General features: G+C 38.9%; 1 protein-coding gene across 7 annotated transcripts in view; it reads left to right on the plus strand.

The window, feature by feature from the left end:
• Window positions 1–27,657, plus strand: part of LOC102696067 (solute carrier family 45 member 4) — an 86,256-nt gene that overhangs the window by 24,629 nt on the left and 33,970 nt on the right. For all 7 annotated transcript variants that reach the window (XM_015357477.2, XM_015357475.2, XM_015357474.2 and 4 more), the window contains one exon: window positions 3,851–4,491. In XM_015357477.2, the coding sequence (XP_015212963.2) occupies window positions 4,242–4,491 (250 nt within the window). In that variant the 5' untranslated portion in view covers window positions 3,851–4,241. The remainder of the gene's footprint in view (window positions 1–3,850; window positions 4,492–27,657) is intronic.

Consider the following 27,657-nt stretch of genomic DNA (forward strand, 5'->3'; position numbering starts at 1 on the left):
AACTACCAGGCACTCATAAACTGAGTTTTAGTGTGTTAATCTCTTTGAGAAATAATCTCCCATCTCTAGATGCAGTAAAAAGAGACATTTGCAAAACCTTCAATCGGAGTTTTTTTAGCATACTTTCTTTCTAATGCTAGATTTTGTATTGTGCAAAAGAACAGAATAGTGCTTTTTTTTTCTTTTCTCGGTTTCATGTTTACACACATTTATACGTTCGTGCGGTCTCTGAAATATCCAAAAGGTATTTTCTGATAAACTAGTTGGGGAATCTGTCTGATTGGACTGATGAGGAATAAGAAATCTCACATGTTCTCCCAGTGCCATTTTTTCTGTTTGGAAGGAGCTAAAGTTACTGGCATATTTCTGTCAAACACAAAAACCCAACCAAATGTTTGTGTCTGTTACAAAATTGTCATATGAACGCATAGGAAACAGTCCTAATGTGAACAATTAAATATGCATACGATTTCCATATTTTATATGTTAGCTTAGGGATGTCAAACACCTTACAATTGCTGTAATCGCTTCTGTGTTATTGGTAGTTTGGGATTATAGACTGAAATGAGTACCGTGAGTTCTTCGTTTAATAAGCAGCTGTGATCCACTAATCCACTTTCACACCATTTATATGGTAACGACGTGTGATCAACTAAATAACATTACGTAAATAATTCAGAAATCTGCACTATTAGTGGTAAAAATGCTCTGGTGTTTTTATTACATAAATCAGTCCCTGCATTTTTCATTTAGATAGGTTAAAGCACCATTTAGTGACACTATTTGGTGATTTATTATACAAGAAATGAAAGAAAAATCCACGATGAACATTGATTCAATATCTTCTGTCAAGATCGGAGAATGTGCAGTTTTTAAAAAAAGCTTTTGAATATGTATGTATCTTTTCGGCAATAAACATATAAATATGGTAAGAAGGATATGTATGAAGTATTGTCATTCCAGCCCAGAAAGTATTCTTTTGTTCAATGTAAACTTTAAAGAAACAACTTCTTTAAAGCAGTTCAGAAGCTGCATTGTGGAAGATTAAAATCTTCCACAATCTAAGAGCCTTCAGTTCTTTAGATGTTAGAATATCCATGTTAAACTTGTTTTTTATGCAAATTAAGTTATGCCAATATTTGTCCTCTGTATGCGTGGACTAAAACAGTCTCTGCACTAAGAGACATCATCATCATGCAGCCATCTTCTTTTGTATCGGTTTAAAAACAGGCTCCTGTCAAAGTATTTCATGGAAAAAAAGGGTTTTTGGTTCCCATGGATTGAATTATTTTTTTTCTCCTGCCAGCATCCCATTTAGAGCAGGCATTCGTGAGACTGGGAAAGAAGTGTGACAGGCACTTGGCTTGCAGGATGATTTTGCATTTTTTTTAACTGGTAGGGTCTCTTTCGTCCCACAGTCCGAAGACATGATGGTAGGTTAATTGGCTTCTGAGGAAATTGGCCCTAGTAACAGTGAGTGTCTGTGTGTGTGCCCTGCAAGGGGCTGGTGTTCCATCCAGGGTGTATTCTTCCATGCGGCCATTGCTTGCCATGATAGTCTCTGGCTCCCCCACGATCATGAATTAGAAGAAGCAGTTCTAATGGAGAGAAGATCTATTCTTCTCAAATATTATGATGATAAGATGCATTAGGTACACAAGTGTCTGTAGTGGGAGTGATAAAATGTATTTCTCATGGTTTTTTTTTCCTGTCCCTGTTAATATTGCTTTTACGTTTTCTATTAGATTCCTCAAATATGGAGAGAAAGGACCAGAACAGATTGGAACTTTGATACTCTCAGCTAGTTGCATATTACAGCTTATGCTTGAATCCACTGGCAAACAAAGAGCTGCCATCAAGCACTGAAATTGGGGAACTACCATTTGACATTTTGGGCCTAAGGCAGATTTAGTGTATTAATGTAGTTTAATTTAACAAGAGGATGCATGGTGGCTGAGACTGTAAGCAAAGATCAAGAATTCATCTCCGTGAAATAACTACAGGGAGACCTCCAACCCTGCTGCTGGAGAACCCCAGTCCAGCAACTTTTATAGCTAACCATTAATAGTTTTAGTCTTAAAATAATTGCATTATGATCAGGACTTAAAGGGGAACTGCAACAATGTTTTTACATTTTGAGGGTTATAATAAATTGGCAATGACGAGTGTGTTTTAAACCTCAGTGAAACTACCAAGTACATGGTAACATGTACAACCTCCAATATAGATCCCAAAAGAGACAGTTTCAATGTATGCACAGTGACATATTGCAGTCTTTCTCTGTGATTCAGAACATGGCAACAAAGCAGCACTATTACATTGTGAACATACTTGAGACCAAGTGGATTTTGCATTTTGGTTTAATAGTAAATATTTGCGTGACACGACACAACGCAACATGTTTTTTAGAAAGTTTGAAGCATTGCAAAAAAAGAGCAAACTGCCTATTTAAATTCAAGGTGTGTCAAATCGCTTCAGTAATCACAGAAATGTGCTATTTTGTATCTATAGCTGTGTTGTGCACAACTCACTTCACTGCTTCCTTTTTCTTTGTGGGATTGTATATGCTTCCTAGCTGCACTAAATGTTTTTAGAAAAATGAAGGAAGACCATTATTTTACAGTTTGAAGAATCTGTACACCCAATACTTGTTGTACCTGTTTTACAAAAACAACATGGAGAATCTATTCCAAATTGCTTGTTTTCATATTCATCTAATTCCTGCTAAATTCCTTGTTTTTTTTTTTTATGCCAGACCAGCATAGGCTAATCTCTAAACAAAGAAAACCCGTAATCTTCTGAAACATGTTAATTCCGCACTGTGTTCAAGTAAGAATTCAGAACCCGTTGCTGTAACTTTGGTATAATGCATGCTTTGCTAAAGAAGGATTTCGTACATATACAGCTTGCCGTAGCTATTTTCATTTAATTTTTTCTCTTTTCATATCGTCATCAGATTATCTGGTTGTCTTTTTTATCTAATGTGACATTTTTCTACCTGTTTATGACACTGGGAATTTCAATGAATCTTATTTCAGTCAAGTATCTTGTCCAGGAGTACAATAGCAGCTTACCCTCATCCCCAGGGGTTTAAGTTTTTAACCTAAGGTGCAAATTCATAGCCCTTGCCTCTACACGGTCCTGCTGCCTGCACACAGGTTCACCTGTTTGAATTGTTCAGAAGTGTAAAGGCAGTGAAGTTAAACTGTTTGTCTGCTTCTTAGTCTCTTTCTGTTTCAATGAAGAGTTGTACGTTGTAGTAGATTTACAATTCCTTATGTCACTTTAAAAGCAACAAAAAGATCAGATAAGATCACTTTATTAGCTATTTACAATTTCTGGCATTAGGAATTTGTCTTTTTGCATACCCCAGCTTTCTCTCCATGAGACACACAGCGGTGGGGAGAGAGAAGCTTGGTCAGAGCGCAGGGTCAATCATTTATACGGCGCCCCTGGAGCAGTTGGGGTTAAGGGCCTTGCTCTGGGGCCCAACGGAGTGGGATTCCTCTGCCGACTGTGGGATTTGAATCGGCAACCTTCCAGCCACAGGCGCAGATCCTTAACCACAGAGCCACCGTTCGGCCCACAAAATTATTAAAAAGAGTCCATTTCTCCCTCTTCTAAAGAGAGGCCTCACCTTTCTTAATAAAAATCCAGGTGGTGGGGTTGACTTTGTGGTTCGGTGATGCATGTTCCCCTACACACAGTTGCTGATGGCTCTGCTGCTGCTGCTGCTTCCCTATTGGCCCACCTTCTGTTTATTGTGCTTTCAACAAAAGGTGATGTAAACGAATGTTTTTCGCTAACTTTGGCGTCTGTTTCTCTCCCTCCCGGGCCTGTGGCTCTGCAGATTAATCGGCCACTCGATGGGGATCTTCCGAGGAGCTCCCACTGGTGTCGCCTCCCCTCCACTCCGCCGCCTGCCTTCCCTCTTCAGGACCTCTTCCACAGAAATCATGAAACTCGTATTAACTGAATGGCAATTAATATGGATTTTCATTAATTGTAGTAGACAGTAAAGCCCATGACGAAGCCATATGTTATTGCATGTCCTTACCAAATACCTGTCTGTGCTCTTGAGAACCCCCAAGGAATGTCTTCATACTTCGCCACACTTCTGGAGAATTGATCACCAGGAAGGGGACAAAGACAAAAGGAACTAAGTGCAATCGAAGACAAACCGCCAATCGATCGTTGTTAAAGGAACAAAGCTGTATCGTTTGGGTTGATTATTTTTTTTAATGCTGACCAGCATGGCGCCCCAGAACGCTGACTCGGATACTATGCAAGTTGAGAATATCGCCGTGGCCCCTGTGAAAAAGCAGGGCAGCAGCGGGAGAGAGGTGGAAAGCCAGGATGAATCGGTGAGCGAGGGCTCTATAGACCGGATTCCCATGCGGCGCTGGGTGATGCACGGCGCCGTGATGTTTGGACGGGAATTCTGCTACGCCATGGAGACTGCCCTCGTCACACCCGTACTGCTGCAAATTGGTAAGCCGTCCTCCCTCTGTTCTCCGTGCACAGCTGCGGGCTAGAGCTCCAGGGTCATCTGTAGCTCCTTTGCATGAACCTTGGATAGTTATTCTTCCTATTTACTCCCATTTATAAGCCAAGAGATGACATGCGAATCAGTTTACATGAAATGGCTTCAAATGAGATTTTTCTTCCATTTTTCTCCAAGTGCTCTGTAACACAGTTCTATCTTCTCGTTCTTCCTTTCCAGTACTTCACACATTATTTTTATTCCTCACAGAAGTAATTAGTTTACTAAATGTACAGTGCATTTTATTGTAGCAAATGTAATGGATATTAGGACTGAATTTGATTTAATGATGATGCCAAGTCAGAGGACATTTATGGCAAAACACGTTCTCATGAATCTGTAGTTCACTGTGGTTCATTTAAGCATTTCCCAGTGCACAGAAATAATTGGATCTAATTGTTTTATTTTAACCGTAAGACTGTTCAGCTGGAAAGAGTAAGATTTTTGCGTTTGTGTAGAAAAATTGTCAAGCTTTTCGGGACCTTAAGATTTCAAAGCCCTAACTGTTTTGAGTACTATATATTTATTTTCTTAAGGCATATAAAGATATCAAAGAATAGTAACATGATGCTAAAAATAAATTGAATACCAAAAAAGGAAAATGGAAAGTTCACCAGATAGACAAAACCTTTTTTGTTTTTCAAGCAGAACTGCAATTCTCAGTCTCAGATTTCTAAGCCAAGAGAATGTCACTGAGCGCCAGAAATTGAATGTTTGCTTTTTGTTTACTTTTAAATGGAACTATTTCATGTTTATTCTTTTGCAAAAGTAAAAATGCTGCAGTTGACTTAATCCTAATGTTAAACATAGCCTTTCAAGATTAACCAGTATCTGATATGAGATAAAGTTTTGTCTCTAAGTTAGGGTTTACGTATACAGTATTTATAGCTCTATATGGGTCATTGCATGCTGCACAAATCTCTACAGCAAAAGCAGCAGACCGAAAAGATTTGCATTTATCATCGGTTTGAAAACGACACTGAACTCCACTACCTGCAGTACCTGTGATAATGCTGTCTTGAATAGTGTAGACTTGCAATTTTTCAGATGTTTGCAGTTTACGACTTATATAACATTGCAGCATAAACTGGGCCAATGAATTTGTATCTACCCTGAAATGCCAGTTTGTTTTGGAATATACAGCTTACAAACAAAATAACATACAAGCATAGATCAGACATGACATCTTTCTTTGTCCTGATTTGTTTAAATCTGGGTGTCGAGAGCAGTAATCTGAGACCTTATAAAGACAATAAAAAAAAATATTCATCCATGGCTTCCAAGAAGCTTAACCAGTAATTGTGAAGGTGGAGACCGTCATTATAAGAAATGGGAAATTCCATTATAGGGAAATTCTGCAAAACATTGAAGGACATTTGGCTTATCTAACTCATTTTTTTGTTATCCAGTCATTTCTGGAAAGAAGCAAAGCTTTTGACATCATCAACATGGCAGGGTGGCTGGTTCCAAAATTGCACATTGTTTTGTATAGTAATAATAATGTCTTACACTTATATAGCGCTTTTCTGGACACTCCACTCAAAGACCTTTACAGGTAATGGGGACTCCCCTCCACCACCACCAATGTGCAGCCTCCAAACTGGATGATGCGATTGCAGCCATAGTGCGCCAGAACATTCACCACACATCAGCTATCAGTGGGGAGGAGTATAATGTATAGGTTCCTGTATTCCATTTTGAATTACTGTCGTTACCATTCTGGTTCATTCTTAAGGCTTGATTCTTTAGAAGCCTATGGGATGCAAGATTAAAAATACTTGATCAGGTACCCTCTTTGTCTTCTCTGTTCAAAGCTAACAAAAGTCATTTTCTTAGTCCGTCGGTGTAGGGCATCGTTTTTAAATTTGAGTATCTGTCTGGTCTCTCTTGCCTGCATTCCACTGTTTGAGACATTTTTCGCCCACTTCCCCTTAAAAGCCATCTCAGAAGTTAAATTAAGTTTTTATTTCATGCGCATGAAAAGTGAAACACACAGAGATGCTCAGTGTATGTTTCTCAAAGCAATTAAACTAGAACAGTCCTTAAATATTTCTGTTCCCTGGATTTACAAGATTGACAGTGTTCCAAAATCACGCACATCTTCCGGCTTCCCTATTTGCTAAAGATAACTTATTTTAATACAATTTTTTACTTGGGTTCGTAGCACCCATTCCTATATAACATGATAGAATTGTATAGTAGGCCTTGTGTCCAACGTTCTTCCAATCCAGTTCAAACCAGTTCTGAATGTCCACCTTATGAAATATTGCATCTTCTGCAGGAAACGTGTGTACACAGTTCACAGAGACCCTCTCAATAATACTAAATGAAGTCATTGTAAAATCTTGACATATCCCCTGATACAAACTTTTATGCTATTAACTGGATATACTAACCTCCCATTAAATATCCTTTCCACCTTCTCTCTGTATCGTTCCAGTTTAAGTACATGTGCAGCTGAACTTCCAATTCCTGCAGTGTCTGTTCGGTGTAGTTAACCAACTTTAACAAAATCAAGATGATGGAAATATACCAGGAAAATTGTATTAGTCATGCTAATCCATGCTTATACATGCTAATACAACTGTCTTAGTCATGCTAATACAGTTCCCTGTGTTACCACATAAATTCCTGTCTAACGAGCTGTTTTCTTCCACTGCTTCCCCCTAAGGATGTGTATTGTCTCCATTACTCTTTCTTTTGCATACAAATGACTGTAAGAGTTCTACTCAAGACACAATTAAACTTGCAGGCGACTTGTTATTGTTAGTTTCTTGCAAGGAGATGAGAAGGGGCAAGGGGCCAGGTGAAGATGAGGTTGCCACTTTGTGTGAAACTTGAAAATGTTGAATGTCTCTAATACCAAAGACAAGGCAGTTGATTTCAGGATAAACCCTCACTCCTCCTCTTAAAACTGCAGGAGCGAATACTGTAAGCGGAAATAGACAAATATAAGTATCTGGGGACTGTTCTGGACTGCAGGTTAAATTTTGAGACCAACATTAATGTTATTCTCAAATAAGGGGCAACAACATCTATTTTGGCTTAAAGAAACTAAATTTTATATTAGTATTTTAAAGTTTTCATTTTCTATTGATCGTGTTTTCTCATTTCTTATTAAATCTGCTTTAACTTTTGCCCTGATCTGCTGTTTTGGGAATCTGAATCCAAGGAGTAAGCAGAAACTGGGAACTATTCTCAAACTGTGTCAGAAGGTCGTTTGTGCTGATGTTTCGACCCTATCCTATGTCTAATGGCTAAGTATTTTGCATAATAATTATTGCTTACACTTATATAGCGCTTTTCTGGACACTCCACTCAAAGTACTTCACAGGTAATGGGGACTCCCCTCCACCACCACCACCCATGTGCAGCACCCACCTGGAGGATGCGATGGCGGCCAGAGTGTACCAGAACGCTCACCACCGTGGGGGTTGGGGAAGAGAGCATTATTAGGAGGCCATGATTGGTAAAGACCAGGGGGATATTTGGCCAGGACGCCAGTGTTACACCCCTACTCTTTTTGAGAAACACCCTGGGATTTTTAATGACCACAGAGAGCCAGGACCTCGGTTTTACGTCTCATCCGAAGGACGGCGCCTTTTTTACAGTATAGTGTCCCCCTCACTTTACTGGGGCAGTAGGACCCACACAGACCACAGGGTGAGAGCCCCCTGCTGGTCTCACTAACACCTCTTCCAGGAGCAACCTTAGTTTTTCCCAGGAGATCTCTCATCCAGGTACTGACCAGGCTCACACCTGCTGAGCTTCAGTGGGTTGCCGGTTGTGAATTGCAGGGTGATATGGCTGTGCATATTCCATTTTACTGGCCTCTTCACACATTGTTTAACAAATTCCAATTAATTCCCTCAGATACAGATTTCCGTATTTAACAACAAACAGGTCTTCTCATTTATACCTGTGGCTATAACCTTGATCAATACACTGCTCTACAATATGTGTTTTTTTTTGTCTACACCGCTTTAAAGAGAGACTCTATCTTTGTTCTCTATCCATTAACTGAGTCTATTTCCGTATTTCTTTGAACATCACTTCAAACTCCTTTAAATGCTTTATTCCATGCTGAAAAGAGAAGAAAGGAAACAACATTTCGGCTGTGGAGCCTTCTTCAGGTATAAGAAGAAAGAAGTCTTGATTCACCACAAGAAATGTTGCTTTCTTCTCTTTTCAGCATGGAATAAACCTATTACTTGTTCCTTTACAGCCCACGCATGCTGACGCAGTTACCCACCTGAATTCCTTAAATGCTTATTGAAATAGAGAGGTGAGTTGGCTGCAAAGGAACAGGTGATAATCGCCCCAGAGGCTAATGTTGGCTGTTAATGGCTTGGGTGACGGCCCTCTCAATGCAGTTAAAAGGATATCCCTCATCAACTGAAAAAAGACGCATTTTAGGGACCTGGTTTTGGGCATTGATGGGACACTTTCTCACCGGCCGTACACATTCTGACATGCCTTCTTTCCTTCTCCTTTGGGACACATGCCTGCACCCTTTATCTTCCACATAGTAACGCAGCTCCCCACTTGATCCACTGTTCTATTGACCTTTTCCACAATGCTGCATAGAAGACTCTGATTTATTCATATATAATTACGGTAATCCATTGTTATTGGAACTTAATTCGTTCCCCAAAAAACGGCTCGTAATGTGAAAACTTATATAACGTTTATTAAATTCCCATTACTTCCCGTGTTACCTCCAATTGATTCCAAAACGTATAAATTTTCCCTCCAGCACCCAAACTGTATCTTAATTCAGCACAAAACTGTACTTAAGAATAACAACAGTAAGATAGCTTGCTAATTATTTGAGTATCAAGCTTAAAGCAATGCATAAACAATATGTAGAAAAACAGTTATACTCCACCTTATAATTATTATAATAATAATAATTGCTTACACTTATATAGCCCTTTTCTGGACTCTCCACTCAAAGTGCTTTACAGGTAAAGGGGAATCCCCTCCACAACCACCAATGTGCAGCCCCACCTGGATGATGCGACGGCAGCCATAGTGCGCCAGAACGCTCACCACACATCAGCTATCAGTGGGGAGGAGAGCAGAGTAATGTAGCCAATCATAGATGGGGATTATTAGGAGGCCATGATTGGTAAGGACCAATGGGAAATTTGGCCAGGACGCCGGGGTTACACCCCTACTCTTTTCGAGAAACGCCCTGGGATTTTTAATGACCACAGAGAGTCAGGACCTCAGTTTTACGTCTTATCCGAAGGACACCGCCTGTTTACAGTATAGTGTCCCCGTCGCTATACTGGGGCATTAGGACCCACAGGGACCGCAGGGTGAGTGCCTTATGTATAGTACAGCATTTACATACTGTAACTATAGTCATTAGTAAATGCATTAACATTAGGTACTGTCCTGTACTTTATTTAACACACAAATGCCTTTATAATAAGAAGGTTAAGATATATTAAGGAATAAAAAGGAGCTTTCTCATCTGAGAATATGCAAGAAAACACTCTGCAATGTTTAACGACAGCAAAGCTTGTAAGAGGGAAAATCTCTTTTAAAATCTGTTAAATGAAAAGGCTGGCAGTAATAACTATATTGCATATAAACAAAAACCCATATAGCAGTTGTTCATATACTGAGGGGACTTGGTTTGATTTTGTAGCCTACTGTAATTTAAAATGGGATCCTAGTATAGCAGTTCCAAATCCTGGCTAAATCATTAGTAGACTGACCAGATTCCCCCAAGGTGGTACACAGTTTTGGTGAACAAAGGGAGATCTTCAAACAGGCAGAATATCATTGCCTTGCTGCACAACAGCTAACACATTGATTTGGCAGATGTGGGTACAGTAATGTCAGTGAGAGCCTTATTGGTGGAAATGCACTGAAGGCAGTGAAATTCACACTAAATGGAACTCAAATGTATTTTTTTTTCCTTTCAGGTAATGGTTTAGACAAAACCCTGTACTGTTCACCTTGTGCCAAAAGAGTGCACCACTGCAGTTTCTGCAGATGTTTTAATGGTCTTTAAGCTGCCACAATGTTTGTACAACAGAGAAATGTATCGAATAATAACAATGAAAATTAATAAGATCTTTCAGCTAGACTTGGAACACCTGAGTCTTTTCAACCTTTTATAATGATTAATTGCCAGAGGGACAGATTCCAGATAATAACCAAAGCTCTGCTCAGTGTGTTTTATAAAGATAGGTACTGTGTAGAATTCTCATTAACTATAAAATGGCTTAAGCACAATCTTTCTAATGTAAAGGTTAATAGTCTGATTGAACTATTTTCTGTAAAGCTAGCTTTGCCTAACAGCTATAGAAAACCCTTGTTAAACTTAACCCAGCAGGTTCCTGTCTTGGAACTGTGGTAAATATTTTACTAAAGCTGGTACAGTCTTTGATCATAGAGAAATTAAGTGCTAAGTATGCAAGTCATTGATAATGTCCAGGTGGTCGTTACTTTATTTAACGTTTAGAGTTATTTTACTCTGGAAAACAGATGGATCGGGAGGTGACTGTAGACAGCATCAGATTAGAAGGAATTCCCTGGACAGTCTTTCCCAAAAGAACCACTTTTGTACCATAACCTTGGTTGAGATTGAATGTCAGAGACCTGCCAGATTGATTCTGTTATACCTTTGTGTCTTGAAATAGGCTGGAAAAGGACATCTCAGATCTAGACAAAACGCGTCAAGTTGGGACACAGTGTGCAATTGAATCACACAAACCGTATTACAGAAAATGTTGTTTAATGTCTTTCAAGTCAGGATAATGGAGCATCTCTGCTTCTTTGCCCTTCCCTGACAGTTCTAAATGGGCTTTAGTGGCATCTGTGAAATTGGATCTGTTTTACTTTATTGCTGGTAATGTGCGATAAACCTGCAGACTATAGCTGCCATTCAGTATAGTTGGGGGAAAAAAGATGAAGACTTGTATTTACACACAATAACTTCAATACCGCTACAATCGTGAGATTAAAAACAAATGTTTTCCTTTAAGCTTTCTTGTTTAAGCAGAATTCTGTGGATACAAATCATGCAATTCCAGATTTAAGGAATGAAGTGCAGTAATATGATCAGTTTAGGCGCTCTGTACGTATATCATTTGGAAAAGAGTCTGTAGTGTATGGAACGTTAGCCAATAGTAATTCCTATTAAAAGTGTTCCTATGCACTTAGAAATATATATTGCACGTTTTTTGAAAAGCCATTTTAAATTAATGTTCAGTCATTTCAGGGATGAGAAATCCATGTTCTCCTTTGAACCTTGTAATATATCATTTGAATGTGATATGACTTGACACGAAAAATTATTTTTATTATTCATCTTGTGTACAGCTTGGGTGTGTTTTTCTGAACAGCTGTATATTTAGATTGATGTGTATGCTGTTAATATAAAGAAGCCAGATGTGAAATCGGTCAAGGTTTAGTTTTTAGTGTTGCCTAAATCTGTAATTGAGAAGTTTGTTGAGTGCACACTACTGCCCTACTTCCCTCTTCCAGAGTTATCAACCTGGTGCCCTTCCAATCCATTCCCTGAGAGATTTTTACAACAAGCTACTGAAGTGTTGTATTTATCTTGCTGATTAGCAGGTAATTTAGGAGCTGGTGTATAAAGATTTGAGAATGGAGCAGATTGGAAGGGCCATAAACTGAGTAACACTCCTTATTCTGTCCTAAAGAACAAGCATTATGTGGACAATGCAGTTGCACTTTAATTATAATGAGAGACCACTTATTTCTTACTTTGGATCTTCTCGTCAAATACTGTATCTGTTAATAAGCATAAATCTTTATTGTAGTAATTACATTTAATCGCCACAGCTTGTCTCGCTTTCACAGTAAAACTCTGCTGATTATGTCTAGGAACTAAGTAATCTCTAATCCTATACAAGTATAGCAGTCAATATCTTGAGTTTGTAAAACTTACTCAAACTTCATAGCAGTCACTTTGTTTGTCTCTCTTTGAGAGATTTAGCAAGCTTCCAAATTTCATTTTTTGATCATGCTGATGTTTTATGAAGTTCAAAATAGTGAACTTCTGAGGTACTCAAGGAAGAGCTGCTACGAGCATTTTCTAACTGCTTCTTCCAATTCAGGATCACAGGGAATCTAGAGCCTTTCCCAGCAAGCAGGGGGCACATGTCAGAGTACACCCAGGATGGGACGGCATGCACAACAGGGCTATTTTCCCTAGAAGCCAGTTAACCTGCCAGTGTGTGTCTGGAATATGGGTGGAAACCGCAGCACCTGGAGGAAAACGCACGTGAACACAGGGAGAACATACTGTACAATCTCCATGCAGATAGCACTCCAGGTCCAGAATTGAACCTACACCCTCAGTGCTGTGAGGTATCTACGCTAACAAATGCGCCACTGAGCCACCTGCTTATAGAATGCTTGAACATTAAACAGACGAGGAGAATCATTACTTACTATAGAAGGAGGTCTGTGGACAGACATTATTCCACAGGGCCGTACTGTTCCTGTAAGTGAACTGAGCAGTGCCGAGTGGGTGAGCCACCACATGTAGGCTGTTTCTTGTACTTGATAAACTATATAAGGTCTATTTGTGGCTTTTTAGTGTTCAAAAGGCAGTGCAGTTAATGTAATTTTCTTGTTTCAGGCCTTATGATTTCCTAATGCTTCTTTTTACTGTTGAATCGTGCAGGCTTATGTTTGCCTCATGTCCTTGTGATTTATGTGTGGCCCAAGTCTGCTGTTAAGTGCAGGCTGTGTAAATGCCCTACAGCTTTTCCTTGGCTAGTGAGTCAGAAATGGAGTGACGGGTCAGTCCTGCAAGCAGAGTAAGAAAGCTATTAACAAGATGGCATCATTGTGGAATCCTGTTTATACTTTATGGTTATGATTTTGGGCATAATGTCCACGTCCGACTTGGTTGGGATGGTATAGTTAGTGACGCTGAAAAGTTTGTGCTCATAACTTTCCCATTTGAAAGATGCTGATGAAAATGCAAACTGATTCTAGACAGTGTTCTATCCAGCTATCCTGTTACCACACTGTCCTTACTGACTTTTTTTCTAAACATACCGCTGTATGTTTGACACTGGTCTAATCGATTTAAATCTTCCTCATCTTTGTGCTGTGTATTTGTTATGGAAGGCTTGATATTAGATTATCTGACAGTGAAGGTATGTATCAATGAGGGAATAAATTAAAAACAAAACAAAAGATTCATTCATGCTCAGACATGTAGGCTATAGCCTTTCTGCATGGGAAGCTGTTTATGCTGTCTCTCTGTGGTGATAAGTGATAATCTGAGAAATTGAGTTGTTTAGAAAATGTGTATATGTATGTTAGTGCAGAAGCAAAGGGAAAAGCAGTTAAATTTGTATAGACTTAAAGGGGAGCTGCAGCAGTTTTTATATTTTGGAGTTAGAAATAAGTCTGTGATTCAGAACTAGGCAACCAAATTTCAGGTGAGGTGAAGCAGCCCTATTAGATTAACCGCCAGGCTTGTGAATAGATCTTTTTGAATCCAATAGAAATATTTTTCAAAACTTTGAGACGGTTTGTTTGAGACAAATTTGGAATTTGTAAAGTTGTGCAATACCGTCAATGAATTTTTTGTTGTTGCCCCTATTTAATAACTGGTGCCAGAAATGAGGAGTGCGGCCCCCTTAATAGCTCTTTCTATTAAAACACCTGCTAATTTTAACGGTGCTACTTATTTATTAGCAAGTTTGGGGAACTTTTACAAAGTAGTCAGTCACAAGTGTCTTACATAAGGGATTGCTTTTTTAATTAATATATTAATTAAAGGTAATGTATTACTTTGCATACACGTATGCACTACATTAGATCACTATGTAAAATAGTTACTCCTCCTAAGATGTACAATTATTTGTAAGAAGTAATCCCTTATGCAGGTACATGTTAACTAATGGATTATGTTTTAAAACGAATTTTCCCCACCACTGTTTATTGAAAGTACGCAATGAAAGAACTAGTGTTAACCATAGTATTTGTGATTGCGAACCACCTTGCTGGAGGTCAAGGGCAACAATGTCGTGGATCGGTGTTGTGGTGCAATTGAGAAAGATGTGTTAATGGATTTTTGAAAATTTTGAATGTCAAAGTAAATTAAATTGAATGTTGATAACCTCACGCTATTTCTCTTGTTTGGAACCTTTATGTTTATATATTCTTAACTCGGCTGAATAAATGCCATATCATATATCATTTGGTATGCTGCTAGACTGAAGTTCAAGATAATTTCGCTCTGGGATTAGTAAACAGCAGCTACTGTTATTTGTTTTGGAAAGAATGATAGGACATAATACTCTGCCCTAGCTGTAAATTCAGTAAAAAACTGTTCAGACCCTATTTCAGAATAAACAGAATTTTAATGCTTTTGACTAGGAAACGAATCGCCAAAATGTATACTTAAAGCTATATGAAAGGCAGTAAAAACAGAAAATTTCATGAATTGAGTATTACATCACTTATGTTGGAGGATCATAAAACCTTTAAGGAGTAATTAAACATGTGAAACTAGTTTCTTACCAAAAACACCTTATCTTCTTTATATCATTAAATAAAAACTTTAATAATGTTTTAGGCCTTAAAAACATGTATGCTTCCTTGTTTTTATTATAACCTGTTTTGACAGATGTTTGTGCTTTGCTCTTAGTGTTACCTGTGGAATGTTGCTAAACTAAACCCTGCAAATATTATTCCAGGTACTCATAATTCAGGTGATCTGTTCACAGCACCCACATTAGCAGTATATGCAGATTACATTGTGTTGACTCTATTGTTTATCCCTCAACACGCATAGTTGCAAAGTCATATTTGCACAACTTGAAAATGTGGCACCAGCAACTACCCCGCAGATAAAATTCCTTGTCATGCGATATGAAAATTGTGGAAATCTCAGACTGTTTCAGGATGCGTTGAAACGGCAATATTAAAAATACAGGGAAGGGGCACTTTGAAAATGAAAAAAAATGGTTTCTCACCACAAACATGCATTAAAGCAATTCATGTGGTTTTCAGTAGTAAAAAAGCCAGGCTACTTAGGATTTAGAAAATAACTGAAAAGGGTAAAGCCGTGTAAGTCACCTGAAATATTGCATATAGTCAAAGTAACAGAAAGAAAAACTTCTTAAACTGCTTGTTTTTACTGACTCTTCAGAGTATGTCCCATTGGCGTCTTAATCTAGAGAAAACATTCCACAGAGAAACTTTAAAATTAAATATATTAGTCAACAGAAAAGAGTTGTTCAGGGAAAAATTAGCAGTGTTTTCTGTCTTGAATTCTTACATAGTGCCTGTAGACAGCCCGGTTTGGTCCTAGTGAAAATAACACTTTTTTTAAACTTCCCTTCAGTCAAAAATTAATTGGGTTTTTCTTATCCTCTTAAGTTCTCCTCCAGTGAAACTCGTACTGCCTGTGAACATAACCACTGCGATCTATGTGATGCAGACTTAACAATCTTACACTACAGTAATGTGTAATGACAACTGCATCAAACCATGAATTATTAAGAGGTTTGAAAGGCACATTGTCAGTAGTCTTTTGTAGTTTCCTTTCAGCCTTGTCAGTTACTAATTTAAAAGACTGTCAAAGGTCTGACTATCAAATACGTCTCTTCCTCTTTAAAGGGGAACTGCAGTCCTAATTTCTCAGGCTGGTTATTAAATCTCCGTAACAAAATAAATTGACTATAATCCAAAATTGTACAAATTCTGAATTAAGCACAAAATCATGAACTTTGTGAAAATATTTTAAATCGCTGTGTTGTCGCAAACCCCTCGTCTCCCCATTGGGTGAGAGCGAGGGTTTGGGCAAATTGTAACGCGAAGCAGCCCTTCCTGCTGACCAGTCACACCTGAAGAAGGCTCCACGGCCGAAACGTTGTGTTCTCTTTCTTCTTTTTTTCAGCATGGAATAAACCTATTACTTGTTCCTTTGCAGCCTACGCATGCTGACGCAGCTACCCACCTGAATTGTAAAGACTATTGTAATGCGATGTACAGGCGAATAAAAACAGGTTGTGCAGCACATTTTACTGCAGAAATATTCCAATATATGATCTTTAACAAGTAATTAATAATAATAATTGCTTACACTTAAAATAGTGCTTTTCTGGACACTCCACTCAAAGCGCTTTACAGGTAATGGGGACTCCCCTCCACCACTACCACCAATGTGCAGCCCCACCTGGATAATGCGAAGGCAGCCATAGTGTGCCAGAACGCTCACCACACGTCAGCTATCAGTGGGGAGGAGAACCGAGTAGGGCTGGCCAATGTACCGAAAATTTACCGATACTGCCTAATTTTGCTTATGTCGGTATGTTCAGTAAAAACTTTCCCCACTGTGTGCTTTCATTGGTGTTGGTGGAGAGTGGAGGCCAATGGGGAAATTTGGCCAGGATGCTGGGGTAAGACCCCTACTCTTTTCGAGAAATGCCCTGGGATTTTAAATGACCACAGAGAGTCAGTTTTATATCTCATCCAAAGGATGGCTCCTTTTTACAGTATAGTGTCTCCGTCACTGGATTATAAGAGATGTGTTCACAAACTTGCTTGATTACAATGTAATTGGGGCTGTTTTACCTCACCGGAAGTCTGGTTCCCTCATTATGCCATCCTCAGGTGGATGCTGCACATTGGTGGTGGTGGAGGGGAGTCCCCATTACCTGTAAAGCGCTTTGAGTGGAGTGTCCAGAAAAGCGCTATATAAGTGTACGTTGTTGTTGTTGTTGTTGTTGTTATTATAAACTGCAGACAAGGACGGCAATGTAGCGCTTAACATATCTGGAAATTTTGTCTGTTGTGATTCATAGTTTTTTTTAATTCATAGTTTTTTTTAATGCACTCATCAATTAAATACGATCACTTTATTAGCTATATACAATTTCTTGCTTTAGGAATTTCTTTTCGCTTACCCCAGCTTGCTCTCCATGAGACACACATACAGGGAGAGAAGCTTGGGGTCAGAGCTATATAAGCTGGTCCCATGGTCTGCCATTGTACGGCGCCCCTGGAGCAGCTGGGGTTAAGGGCCTTGCTCAGGGGCCCAACAGAGCAGGATTCCTCTGCTGGCCATGGGATTTGACCTTTTAGCCACAGGTGCAAATCCTTAGCCACAGTGCCACCGCTCTGCCCAATGCAAATTCTTTCAACCCCAAAATATAAAAAAACAGCATTGCAGTTCCCCTTTAAGAGCAGTGATACCCATTCTGTAGAAACATGCAAAAAAGCACTGGAGATATCTGTCATTGCTAGTCTGTCACCTGACTACCATGAAGGGCAAAGGGAACTGATTTCATGGTTGTTCTCTTTGATAAAGTAAGGAAATGAGCTTCTTGTCTTGGCAAATGTTCTTAGTCCCTTACATGTGAACATTTTTGCCACAAGGCAAAAAAATGTTCTGACTTTGGGCATGCCGACCTTCCAACTTGATTATCTTCATGATTTATCAGGGGTTTAAATAGCAATGAGGCAATATTTCCTCAAACAATACTGTTACAGATTTAGGTGAGTGAGAAGTGTCTCTTGGATTTCCGATAAAGTCACTGTCACTTGAAAGGGTAAACGCTTCTAACTTAAAAGGCGAGAGGACGTTTGCTGAGGTCTGGGGGGTCCCTTGAACAGAAACAATTATGTTTGCCCTAGTATCCCTAGGGAAGTGGTGGATGAATGATTGTCAAGGAGCAGTACAGACACACAGTAGAAGATCACATGAAGAGCTCAGAGAAGGAGGAAGAAAGAGAGGCAACGAGAAGAGAGAGGAGTCCAGAGGAGTTGGGACTTGAAGCTTGCGCCAGGCAAGAGCCCCTACTTTATGATCATCCAAACCAAACCTGACCGGAGCTACGTATTTGAACCTTGTTAGAGAGGGCATGCTATTCTGTGTTTTAAGGAAACTTGGGTTTCCTGGGTAAAGGATACCTCAGTTAGAAATGTCTTGCCTGCTTAGGGTGCATTTTTATGGATAGGGATACAGGCTCCCATTTATTTTGTGGAATCATGGGTGCAGAGAGAGAGAGATTTAACAGCAGGTTGCTTTGTATTTAGTTAAAAGGCAGCTCAACTCTTATGTGGCCTCTGTAGGCATTATGAGTTTAATGCTTAGTAGCAGTCTGGAGTTTTGAGTGACCAGAATGTTAGGCCTCTGAAATGCCTTGTTTGTAAATACTGTAGAAAGAGTAACTTGTGTGTTTTGTTGTGTGTGTGTAGTGTCGTTTGTGCTTTGTCATTGTAATTATTTGTTTAACCAAGTGTGCCAGGCTTATTCCTGGCACAGCTTTGTTGAGAGGAGTAATAAGTAAAGATAGTTATCGTCCCCAACATAAAAACCTGTGTTTGAAGATCTTGAGAAAAAAAACTATAATTAGTAGTGCTAACTATAAAAATAAAGTACTTCACAAAATAACTAAATAGCATACTGTAATATTGAACCTATGTATATTAGATTAAATACCCAATAGTGGCAGGTAGATAAAGGAACAGCACCTTACATGTTTCATGAGTATAGTAAAGTGTGGTATCACATTTTGATTAAGAATGTACTCTTACTGCTTTTTAAAACAACTAATTCATGTTTTAGAAAGCAATTTGATAACGCATTTACCAGTCGGAGCTTTTGAATTTCATACAGATTTCTTCAGGTGTGAAGTCAGTTATGTGTTTTGGAATGACATTAGCATACAACTTAAAAGTAAAGCTGGAATATCTGTGCAGCTGAGTGTAGACTTCAATGAATTATTTAAAAAATGTATCACTGGTGAAAATAGTGTTTGGCCCACCCCGCAATGGTACACTAGTCCATTGTGGGAGTCCCCCAGCAGTCTAGAACTCATTTTTGGCCTAAGGTACCCTACAGAAGCATAGGACAGCAGTCTAGGATCACACCTTTCCATTTAGAGTCTTAGGTTCTGCAGGCTTCTGTGCTGCAGAACCTTAGATCAATGTGTGTTTGTGATTGAAGGCCTCCGAGACTCTCAATGTACCACACCTGAAAGATTCTCTTTTTCTTATCTAATTAGGGAATGCCCATATGGAGGGTAAAGATTAGCAGATAAATCAAAGGTGTGTGTGACCACACTTGCATTATGGTCTGATAGGCTGACTGAGCTGAGAGAATCTAAATCCATTTTAACAGACCGTATGATCCCCAAAAAACAATTGCCCATTGCCAGCTGCGGTTTTGTGGTGTGTGTGAATGTGTACTCTTGTGTGTGTTGGGGGAGGGGCCAGGACTATTTTCACCCCCCCCAGTGTTTATTGGTTGCGGTACATTCTTCACAAACGTCTCACATGGAGTACAATGCTTAGCTTGAGTTTTTGTGTATGGAAATCTTGTTGAGGGAAAATACAGTTCTGAGATGGAAAGCCAGCATTTCTTCAAATTGTGTGCTGTTTTGCTTCCTTATAAGATCTCGTGTTTCAAGAGTGAGAAGTGCTGTCCTTAGAAGCTCCTCACTTAATTGCTAGCACCTTCAAGACCTTGAGGTGATATTTATTCATTTAAAAGCCTTGATATTATAGCATTACTTTGAAACAACTTTTTTATTAAACAAGGCTCATCTCTAACTGTTAAGCCCGTGAGATTTTGTTTTAATTTGCCACTGGCACCTTAAGTGAGTAGAGTCTTTATTTCTAAATGGCACCACTGCTCATTTTTGACTGTGGACTTATAAACTGTTCCAGGGCACTGTCCAAAAATTTCATTTTCTGCTTTATTTTGTTTTTGGAGTTCAAGGATTAACACATAGTGTGACAGAATACAGTTCAGTTATAGAGGGAGTGTGCTATATACAGTGTTGCTTGCTTTCTAAAGGTTGTAGTTATCCCCATGGAAGCTGGACAGAGGAGACTCCTTTTCCAGAAAGTAATAGGAAAGGACAAGGAATAGCTGAATGCATAGGTGATAAGGAACAGCTGTTCTGGGTTGGAGATTTGTTTCGCCATGAAATATTGTGGTGTGAGGATGAATAACTGGCCTAGAATAGGGCTTGTGAAAGCTGTGCGAAGAATTTGGGAAAAGAAAGGTTCTTGTAAGGGCCTTAGTGCTGATGTGTGGTTGTTAAGTGGTCGACTCACCCAACCTTTCTGATAGGCCTGAGACCTGAAACCTTGAACTGAGTCAGTGCTCTAAAAAAGGGAACTAGGTCCTTTTTTTTCCCCCAATTTGTGGTCATTTTGGTTTGCACTGCAGGCGCGTCTGTAAATACTTCAGCATCTTAAAAAGAAAATTGCTCCTGTTGTCTGTTCCTTCTCTCCATTCCAAAAGCCCAAACCGCCGTGACTCGACACACCGAATTGTCATGATAGTTCTAAATTACGTTGTCATGTGTGATAAGCACACACACCTATTAAAATGAAAGAGCTGTGAACTATAGCTAAAAAAAGTCAAAACATTGAGTTTTAGATCCAATGGATTTTAACGGGGCACTGTCAGTTTCTCTTATTCTGTGTTGGTGGTATTTAAAAAACCTTTTTTTTAACATAATTCAAGACATTTTATCCCCCACATCTTAAACCAGAATGTTGCAGAGACTTGTCTTTTCATAATTAAGATGAATGTTTGTTTCTTGTGGACTGAGTACAGTATGCATTTATATTGAACTGCAAAGGAAAGTAGAATGCTCTGAGTGCTGCTATTTTAAAAACAGTTGAATAAAACTAAAAGCATGTCAGTTTGAATGTAATGGTTCCAGTGTTCACATTTGTGCAGCTTTTTAAAGTGGTAATCAATTGCGCTCCATAGCTACTGTAACTGCATCTAAATTAAATCACAATTTTCCCAAACAAGAGGATTCTCTACACTAGGCCACTCCAACCCTAATGCTGGAGAGCCTCTGTCCAGCATGTCTGAAAGATAACCACTAAATCATCAACATTTAAAGATTGGAAACAATTTAACTATCAAATAGCTGATTTGCTGCATAAAGTTTAGGGATCAGCGAGACAAATTTGGATACCCCTTCAGTCCTCAAGATGTTTGCTTAATTGAGTAAATAATCGAGTAAATGACTTGCTTAATTGATTAATAACTTCAATGGGCATCCTTAGGATGGCATGTGAGACTATAAATGGATTTGGGTTCTCCAGGATCAATGTTTACCCAGAGTACACTCTGTTTTCAGAGCTATTGGTTTTTCTAAAGCAGAAAGGCTTCAAATTTTAATCTCTCCGATACTCGGACATTAAGAAAGGAAATTATGCTATAGAGCTTCATAAAACAGTTTTGATTTACCACACTTTTATATAAAGATAACCAGGAATTCACAGACTCTCTTTATCCTGAATATATATTCTTGGTTTGACGCTATCGGATTATAGTGTTTATACACAATAAAGCTTTAATAAGGTGATGTGTTCTCATATTGCATGGTGAATCACAGTAAGGGTCTTCTGATCCCTACAATGAGTAGCTAACTCGCACAATCCAACAGGCAGCGACATCAAAAGCCTTTGGGTGACACTTTTATCCTACAAGGATAGGTAGGCTATGGACTTCTGTGTCTGGAAGGATTGAGCTATTATGTTACAGGCTAAATAATAGAATTTTAAGATAAGGGCAAGTTCAGGGTTAATATACATGTAGATGTGGAAGTCCTGGAGAATTTTTAATAAGTCTATTAGATTGAATTTAAATTATGGACTACAACACTGTAAGTACTCTACAAACTCCCTGTGCGTGAAATCTTTTTTCCAAAGGTGGTGTGGTTTACATCCATAAAGGGGCTATAACAGTAATTGCATCCATTTTACACTAATGACTCCACTTGATGGGCCACTGGGTACCACATACTGCCTTTTTTGTTCCATATTAAATTTCATGTTAAAATGCATGACTTAGGTTTTCATTTCTTACAACTTGATTGTGTATTAGAAGGGTTGGGAAAATAAGTGTTGGTCAATTGAGTTACTGATTTCTTTTTGTTGCTAAATAGGCAATAAAATTCAAATCTGAAGTCAGTGCTAAGAAATGCAAAGGATTAATTTCATCTTGTGTATATCTTCAATTCCATTCCATACTGAACAGAAAGCCTACCTAGAACTAGTACCATGTGTTCCTAAATCAAGTTTTTTTTAGATGCTTTGGTTTGTTAACATGTTTACAGTACGTGAAAGAGCATTATTTGTTGTTTTATGCGAATAAAAAATGAACTCCAGTTTTGTAGACAGATCAAAATGTGTTATATGCATTAGTTGAGGTTGTTCAGGCATTGAATTGAACAAAAATCAATCTTAACGCGTTTAGCTCAGGGACATACCTATGATTTGAACTGTAGGGCTTATTCTGTATACGTTTGTTGAACGTTGTGGAATGTTTTCCACTGCAATTTCTCTTCTGTATGAAATGCAGAGTTTGCATGTTGGGTGTATGGCATATATTGTAGGGGAATATCTGATGTTCAGCTGCGTGATAATGTAGGTTAATCCCTGTAAATGCCAGGTTCACCCTTTTTAAAAAGAAAGGAGCAAAATGTTAATTATTTGCAGAGACAGCAAGGAGACCAATGTCAGGAATGTTTACCTACAGCGGCAAAAATAACAATGAAGTTTTTCAAGTTGGTAAAGTATGGTAGGAATGTTTTGAGTTAGCACATTCTTATTTTTCCCCGTTTGAGCTGTGGATAATTTAAGAGTGCATGATACTGTCATCCCTTGTCACAGTATGAATCTATTTGCCACTCAGGGCCACTTGTCCAGAGTATTTTCGTAATCTCTCTCAGTGGGTGCTAGCTTTAATGTCAGTGTTTAGTTGGGCTCACCCTTTAGAGCATACAAATAACACTGAAAATGTCAACAGATTAATTTGCATCCTGTTCCACCTGTCGTGTAGGACACTGGGGATGAAATGACCCCATTATAGTTGACAAAATATTCACAGCTTATATTTGCATTTTATAGTTGACTGCAAAATAAAATGACAACTGAACCGCTCTTGATAACAGTGCTAGACAAACGATGTCAAATTGGCAGGTATGTCATTGTATGTTGTGCGTCTGCTAGCTCTAACCGAGTTTCTGAAGCTAATTTGAATAATTGTGGGGGAAAAGAGTCTACACAGAAATAATACTGTGTGATTGTGTGGCTGAGATGCTTTAACTTCATAGATTGTACTACAGGGTTTTTCTGTTTGCCATTTGTTTCTAATTTGTGAAAATATTTACTAAATCCATCTGTTCTTATTATTCAGGTCTCATCTAATTGTGTCGTTTTCGTGTTCTACTGTATCTATCGGATATCAGATAAATATTTTCAGTCAGCTTAAAATGTTTTCAAAACCATGGAGGTAGAGCAGTATTTATTTGTTGCCTACCACTTGTTTGAGAAAACTGTGAGTGAAATGTTGTGGTTCTGAAATGCAGTCATTTTTGTGGAAAACATGCAGGTGCATAAACACATTTTTTTGCTGTTTTTGTTCTTGTCCCAGATGTGAAATTTGCTTTGCAGGCATAACACATTACACAATACATTTAACACAGCATGAACTCATTAACAAATAGACATACATTTATGATGGGAAAGAAAACATACAAATAAATAATGTAAAATATTCAGTCAATTTTCCAAATTTGTCGAAGTGATTCCTGAAATTAGGAGTAGTGTCCTCATTTAGTTCTACATCTACTTGCCAATTGGCAGTTCTGTGCATCAGTTTGTATTTAGAAGACAAGGTACGTGCCTGAAATAAAAAAAAGAAAAAATGCAATTCTTAAAAATACTTTAGAGATGGATGTTCATGTCAATCACATGGTTGAAGAGCAGCTTGCCAAGAAGTAACAAAGCAAATGATCAAGACGCAGGGATTTGTCCTTGTAGTCTCAGTGTTAGGTTAATGTCTTCACTGGCTCGTTTTTGAATTTGGAACTTTATAAATGAGGCATCTTCCTTTTGGAATATCGAACCGTGTTCGTCAGTCACTTTCTATAGATTTTAGGTGTCATCATAAACTTGCTGCTGTTGAAAGAAGCAAGTAAATACATCTGTTTGTTGTCCATCCCACTATGTTTCCTGAGGAGACACATGTGCGTGATTGCTTTTCACAGCAGACCACAGCAGTATGTTAAGTCTGAGCCCTGATTGGTAAAACCTTCCTTTACTCAACAGACCGTGCTTTACTGAAAAGCTATTACTCCCAAAACTCCTCTCTACTCTTGAGTATAATGTTTGTGCGAATGTTGCCTGCATATTTCCAGCCTCTAGGGAAACCTCTTCAACAAACGTTTATTAAAAGTGTCTATTTTTCCTGCTATCCAATTGAAGTACCTTGTAAACAACAACAGAAAGGGAAGCACGGAAATTTACGGGTCATAAATTTGAAGCAGTGCAAGAAGAGGATATGCTCAGCTTGAGATTTTTTAAACATGAGGTTACTCAGCCTGCATATGTCAGTTGCTGTTGACAAGAAGTTTTAAGGTTTCTATTCAAATGTCTTCTATCGAGGTCATAAAAATCACACTTCTGCGACATTTCTCTCTAAATATATGTATAGTAGCCCGTGATAGAGGTGCGGCTTTCTTTTCTTTGGTGTTCTCTTTCTGTATGGATGAAGCGATACGTTAATAAAGTGGTCTTTGTAGTGGTTTCTTATTGTACTACATATAGGGGGTGGACAAAATAACACACCACATGAAAAAGGAGTTTAACTTTGAAGTGACTAAATCACAATTACAAATGTAGCTGCAAAGGTGAGTCGTATTAGGTTGATTGCCAATTAGCAGTATCTGTCAGGTATAAAAGAGGTCTGACAATTAGCACTTTGATAGTTTTCAAAGCAACATGAGTTGGTGCCTGAATTACCGGTGCATCGGTCACAAAAACTGCAAAATGATTTCATGTATCAAGGGGAACGGTCTCAAAAATAATGACAGCTAAACATGGCCAAACTGCATCAGCAAACAGGAACAGGGATCGCAATTCGAAGCTCACCGAGCGGGGATAGATGGACACTTCACAGGATAGTTGCCACAAAAGTACAGCCTCAAAAATTACCACGGAATTGAATCGGCACCTCTGTGATCCAGTCTTAACAAAAACTACGTTGTGAGCTTCGCAAAGCTTGAAGTTATGGCAGGGCTGCCATTCGGAAATCACTTGTATTCATGGCCAACGCACAAACACGCATAAACTGGTGTAAGGAGCACAAAACCTGGAGCCCTGAGCAGCAAAGGGGGAAAAAAGTGATATTGTCTGATGAGTCATCTTTCACCCTATTTCCTACATCCGGACGGGTTTACATTTGGAGAAAGCCAAAGGATTCCTTCATTCCATAATGTGTTGCCCTTTGTTAAAAATGGTGGGAGATACGTCATGGTATGGGCAGCCATCTCGTGGGAGTCATTAGTAACTCTGCTTGGTTGTATAACAGCCAAGGAATATGAGGCCATTTTACAGCACCAGGTGCGCACCCTATGGTGCAAACACTGTTCCCATATTCCAGGATGATAATGTCCGCAAACGCACTGCCCACAGTAAAAAAACAGTTAATTAAATACACACAAACAAATTCAAGAGTGGTTTCATGAACACCAGGATGAAGTCAGACGCCTTCCGTGGCCTTCCCAATCACCAGATCTAAACATCATTGAACCTTTATGGGAAGTTCTGGAACGCAGAATACGAAGTAGATTTCCACCTCCTTCAGCCCTCAAAGAACTGGAGGCTTTTCTTCTTGAAGAATGGTGCAGTATCCCTCGACACACAGTTCAGGACTTGTATGACAGCATTCCAAGAAGGATCGAAGCTGTTCTGAAGGGAAAGGGTGGGCCTACTCCTTATTAGGTCCTTGATATTAATATATTGTTAGGTTTCCATTATTTTGTCCTCCCCTTGTATATGCAATTCTTGTAATCAGGTAAGATTTCTTGAATTGGGTTACTCCTTGAGTTCCAACACAGTCTTACAGTGATGGTAACTGAATGTTTTAACTGCAATCAGTGAGGAAGACCTCCAGCCTGGAGCTGAATTTCAGATTACGAACCACCGAGATGCAGTTCAAGGCATTAGGCCACACTAATGCTGTTAGTCAACAGGCCTTTCTTCATGGGAATGGCACATTTCACAAGTGGGTGGGAAGCTTGGCCTTATACGACAGAGCCAGCAGTGTGCCATTATAGCTCTATGTCAGTATAAATTGGATTAAGACTAAATTAAACGGAAGTACTATAAGTGTCCTCAATGTAATCAAATAGTGTTACTGAATATCCATGAGCATTAACAATGTGTACAGAAATGCTCTTTCTACACTTACATAGTTATGTGCCTGCCTCTTGAACCCCAGTGCTCTTGCATTTAAATAAACTTAAAACCTTGAACTATTTGTTCACACGGAAACAAAGGAATACAAGAAAGCATTACAATGAGCTGTTTTTAGTGCATTATTGTTGTACTCCATTATATTGTTTTACTCGATCTGGCTATATTTTTATAGCAGTGCTGATGTTAGCTTAAAGGAGGGGTGGTGTCCTCTGGAATTCTACAAAGCCTTCTATTGTAGATTTCCATTTGCAGTACAATAGGTCAAATGTGGTTTCATAAAATAATAGTCATTTGAAATGAAGTAGAACCATTTAAATAATTGTCGGTTGCCTTCAGTGTTTTATTTGACCTAACCTGAGATGTTTTTTTCATTTTTCTTAAAAAGCCACCTTTCGGGCACATTTTCTCAAGAAACACGCTCTTTAAAATTTCCAGCAACACCAGGTGAATCTCTCCGTTTGGCCATCGTCTAAACCCTTTTTCTCTCCTCTGCAAAATCCGAGCAAGTTGCCGTGCAAATGCTGCAGTGTTATGTAATGGGTGCAAAAGGGGAGCAGAAGGGTACCGCATAAAATTCATGCAGTTTTAATTATGCCCTTCAGGAGATGTAGCAGGAAAAAAAAAATACACTGCCGCATAAGAAGCAAAAGCATTAGAAGTCGTCTCGGCAGCTACCAATCAAATCCCTTCCCAGACACACGTCATCTAAAAGCACTCCTGTGACCTTCACAGCACAGCCACGACTCATGCTGATTATTTTCAAGGTATAGGGAGAACAGTGATGTGAAGTCAGGATTGGGTGTCCAGGGTATTGGTTCTGAGAACACATATGTACTGTTAGTCGTAGAGGCTGCAATGGG

This window comes from Lepisosteus oculatus, chromosome 10 (genome assembly GCF_040954835.1).
Source record: "Lepisosteus oculatus isolate fLepOcu1 chromosome 10, fLepOcu1.hap2, whole genome shotgun sequence".
NCBI lineage: Eukaryota > Metazoa > Chordata > Actinopteri > Semionotiformes > Lepisosteidae > Lepisosteus > Lepisosteus oculatus.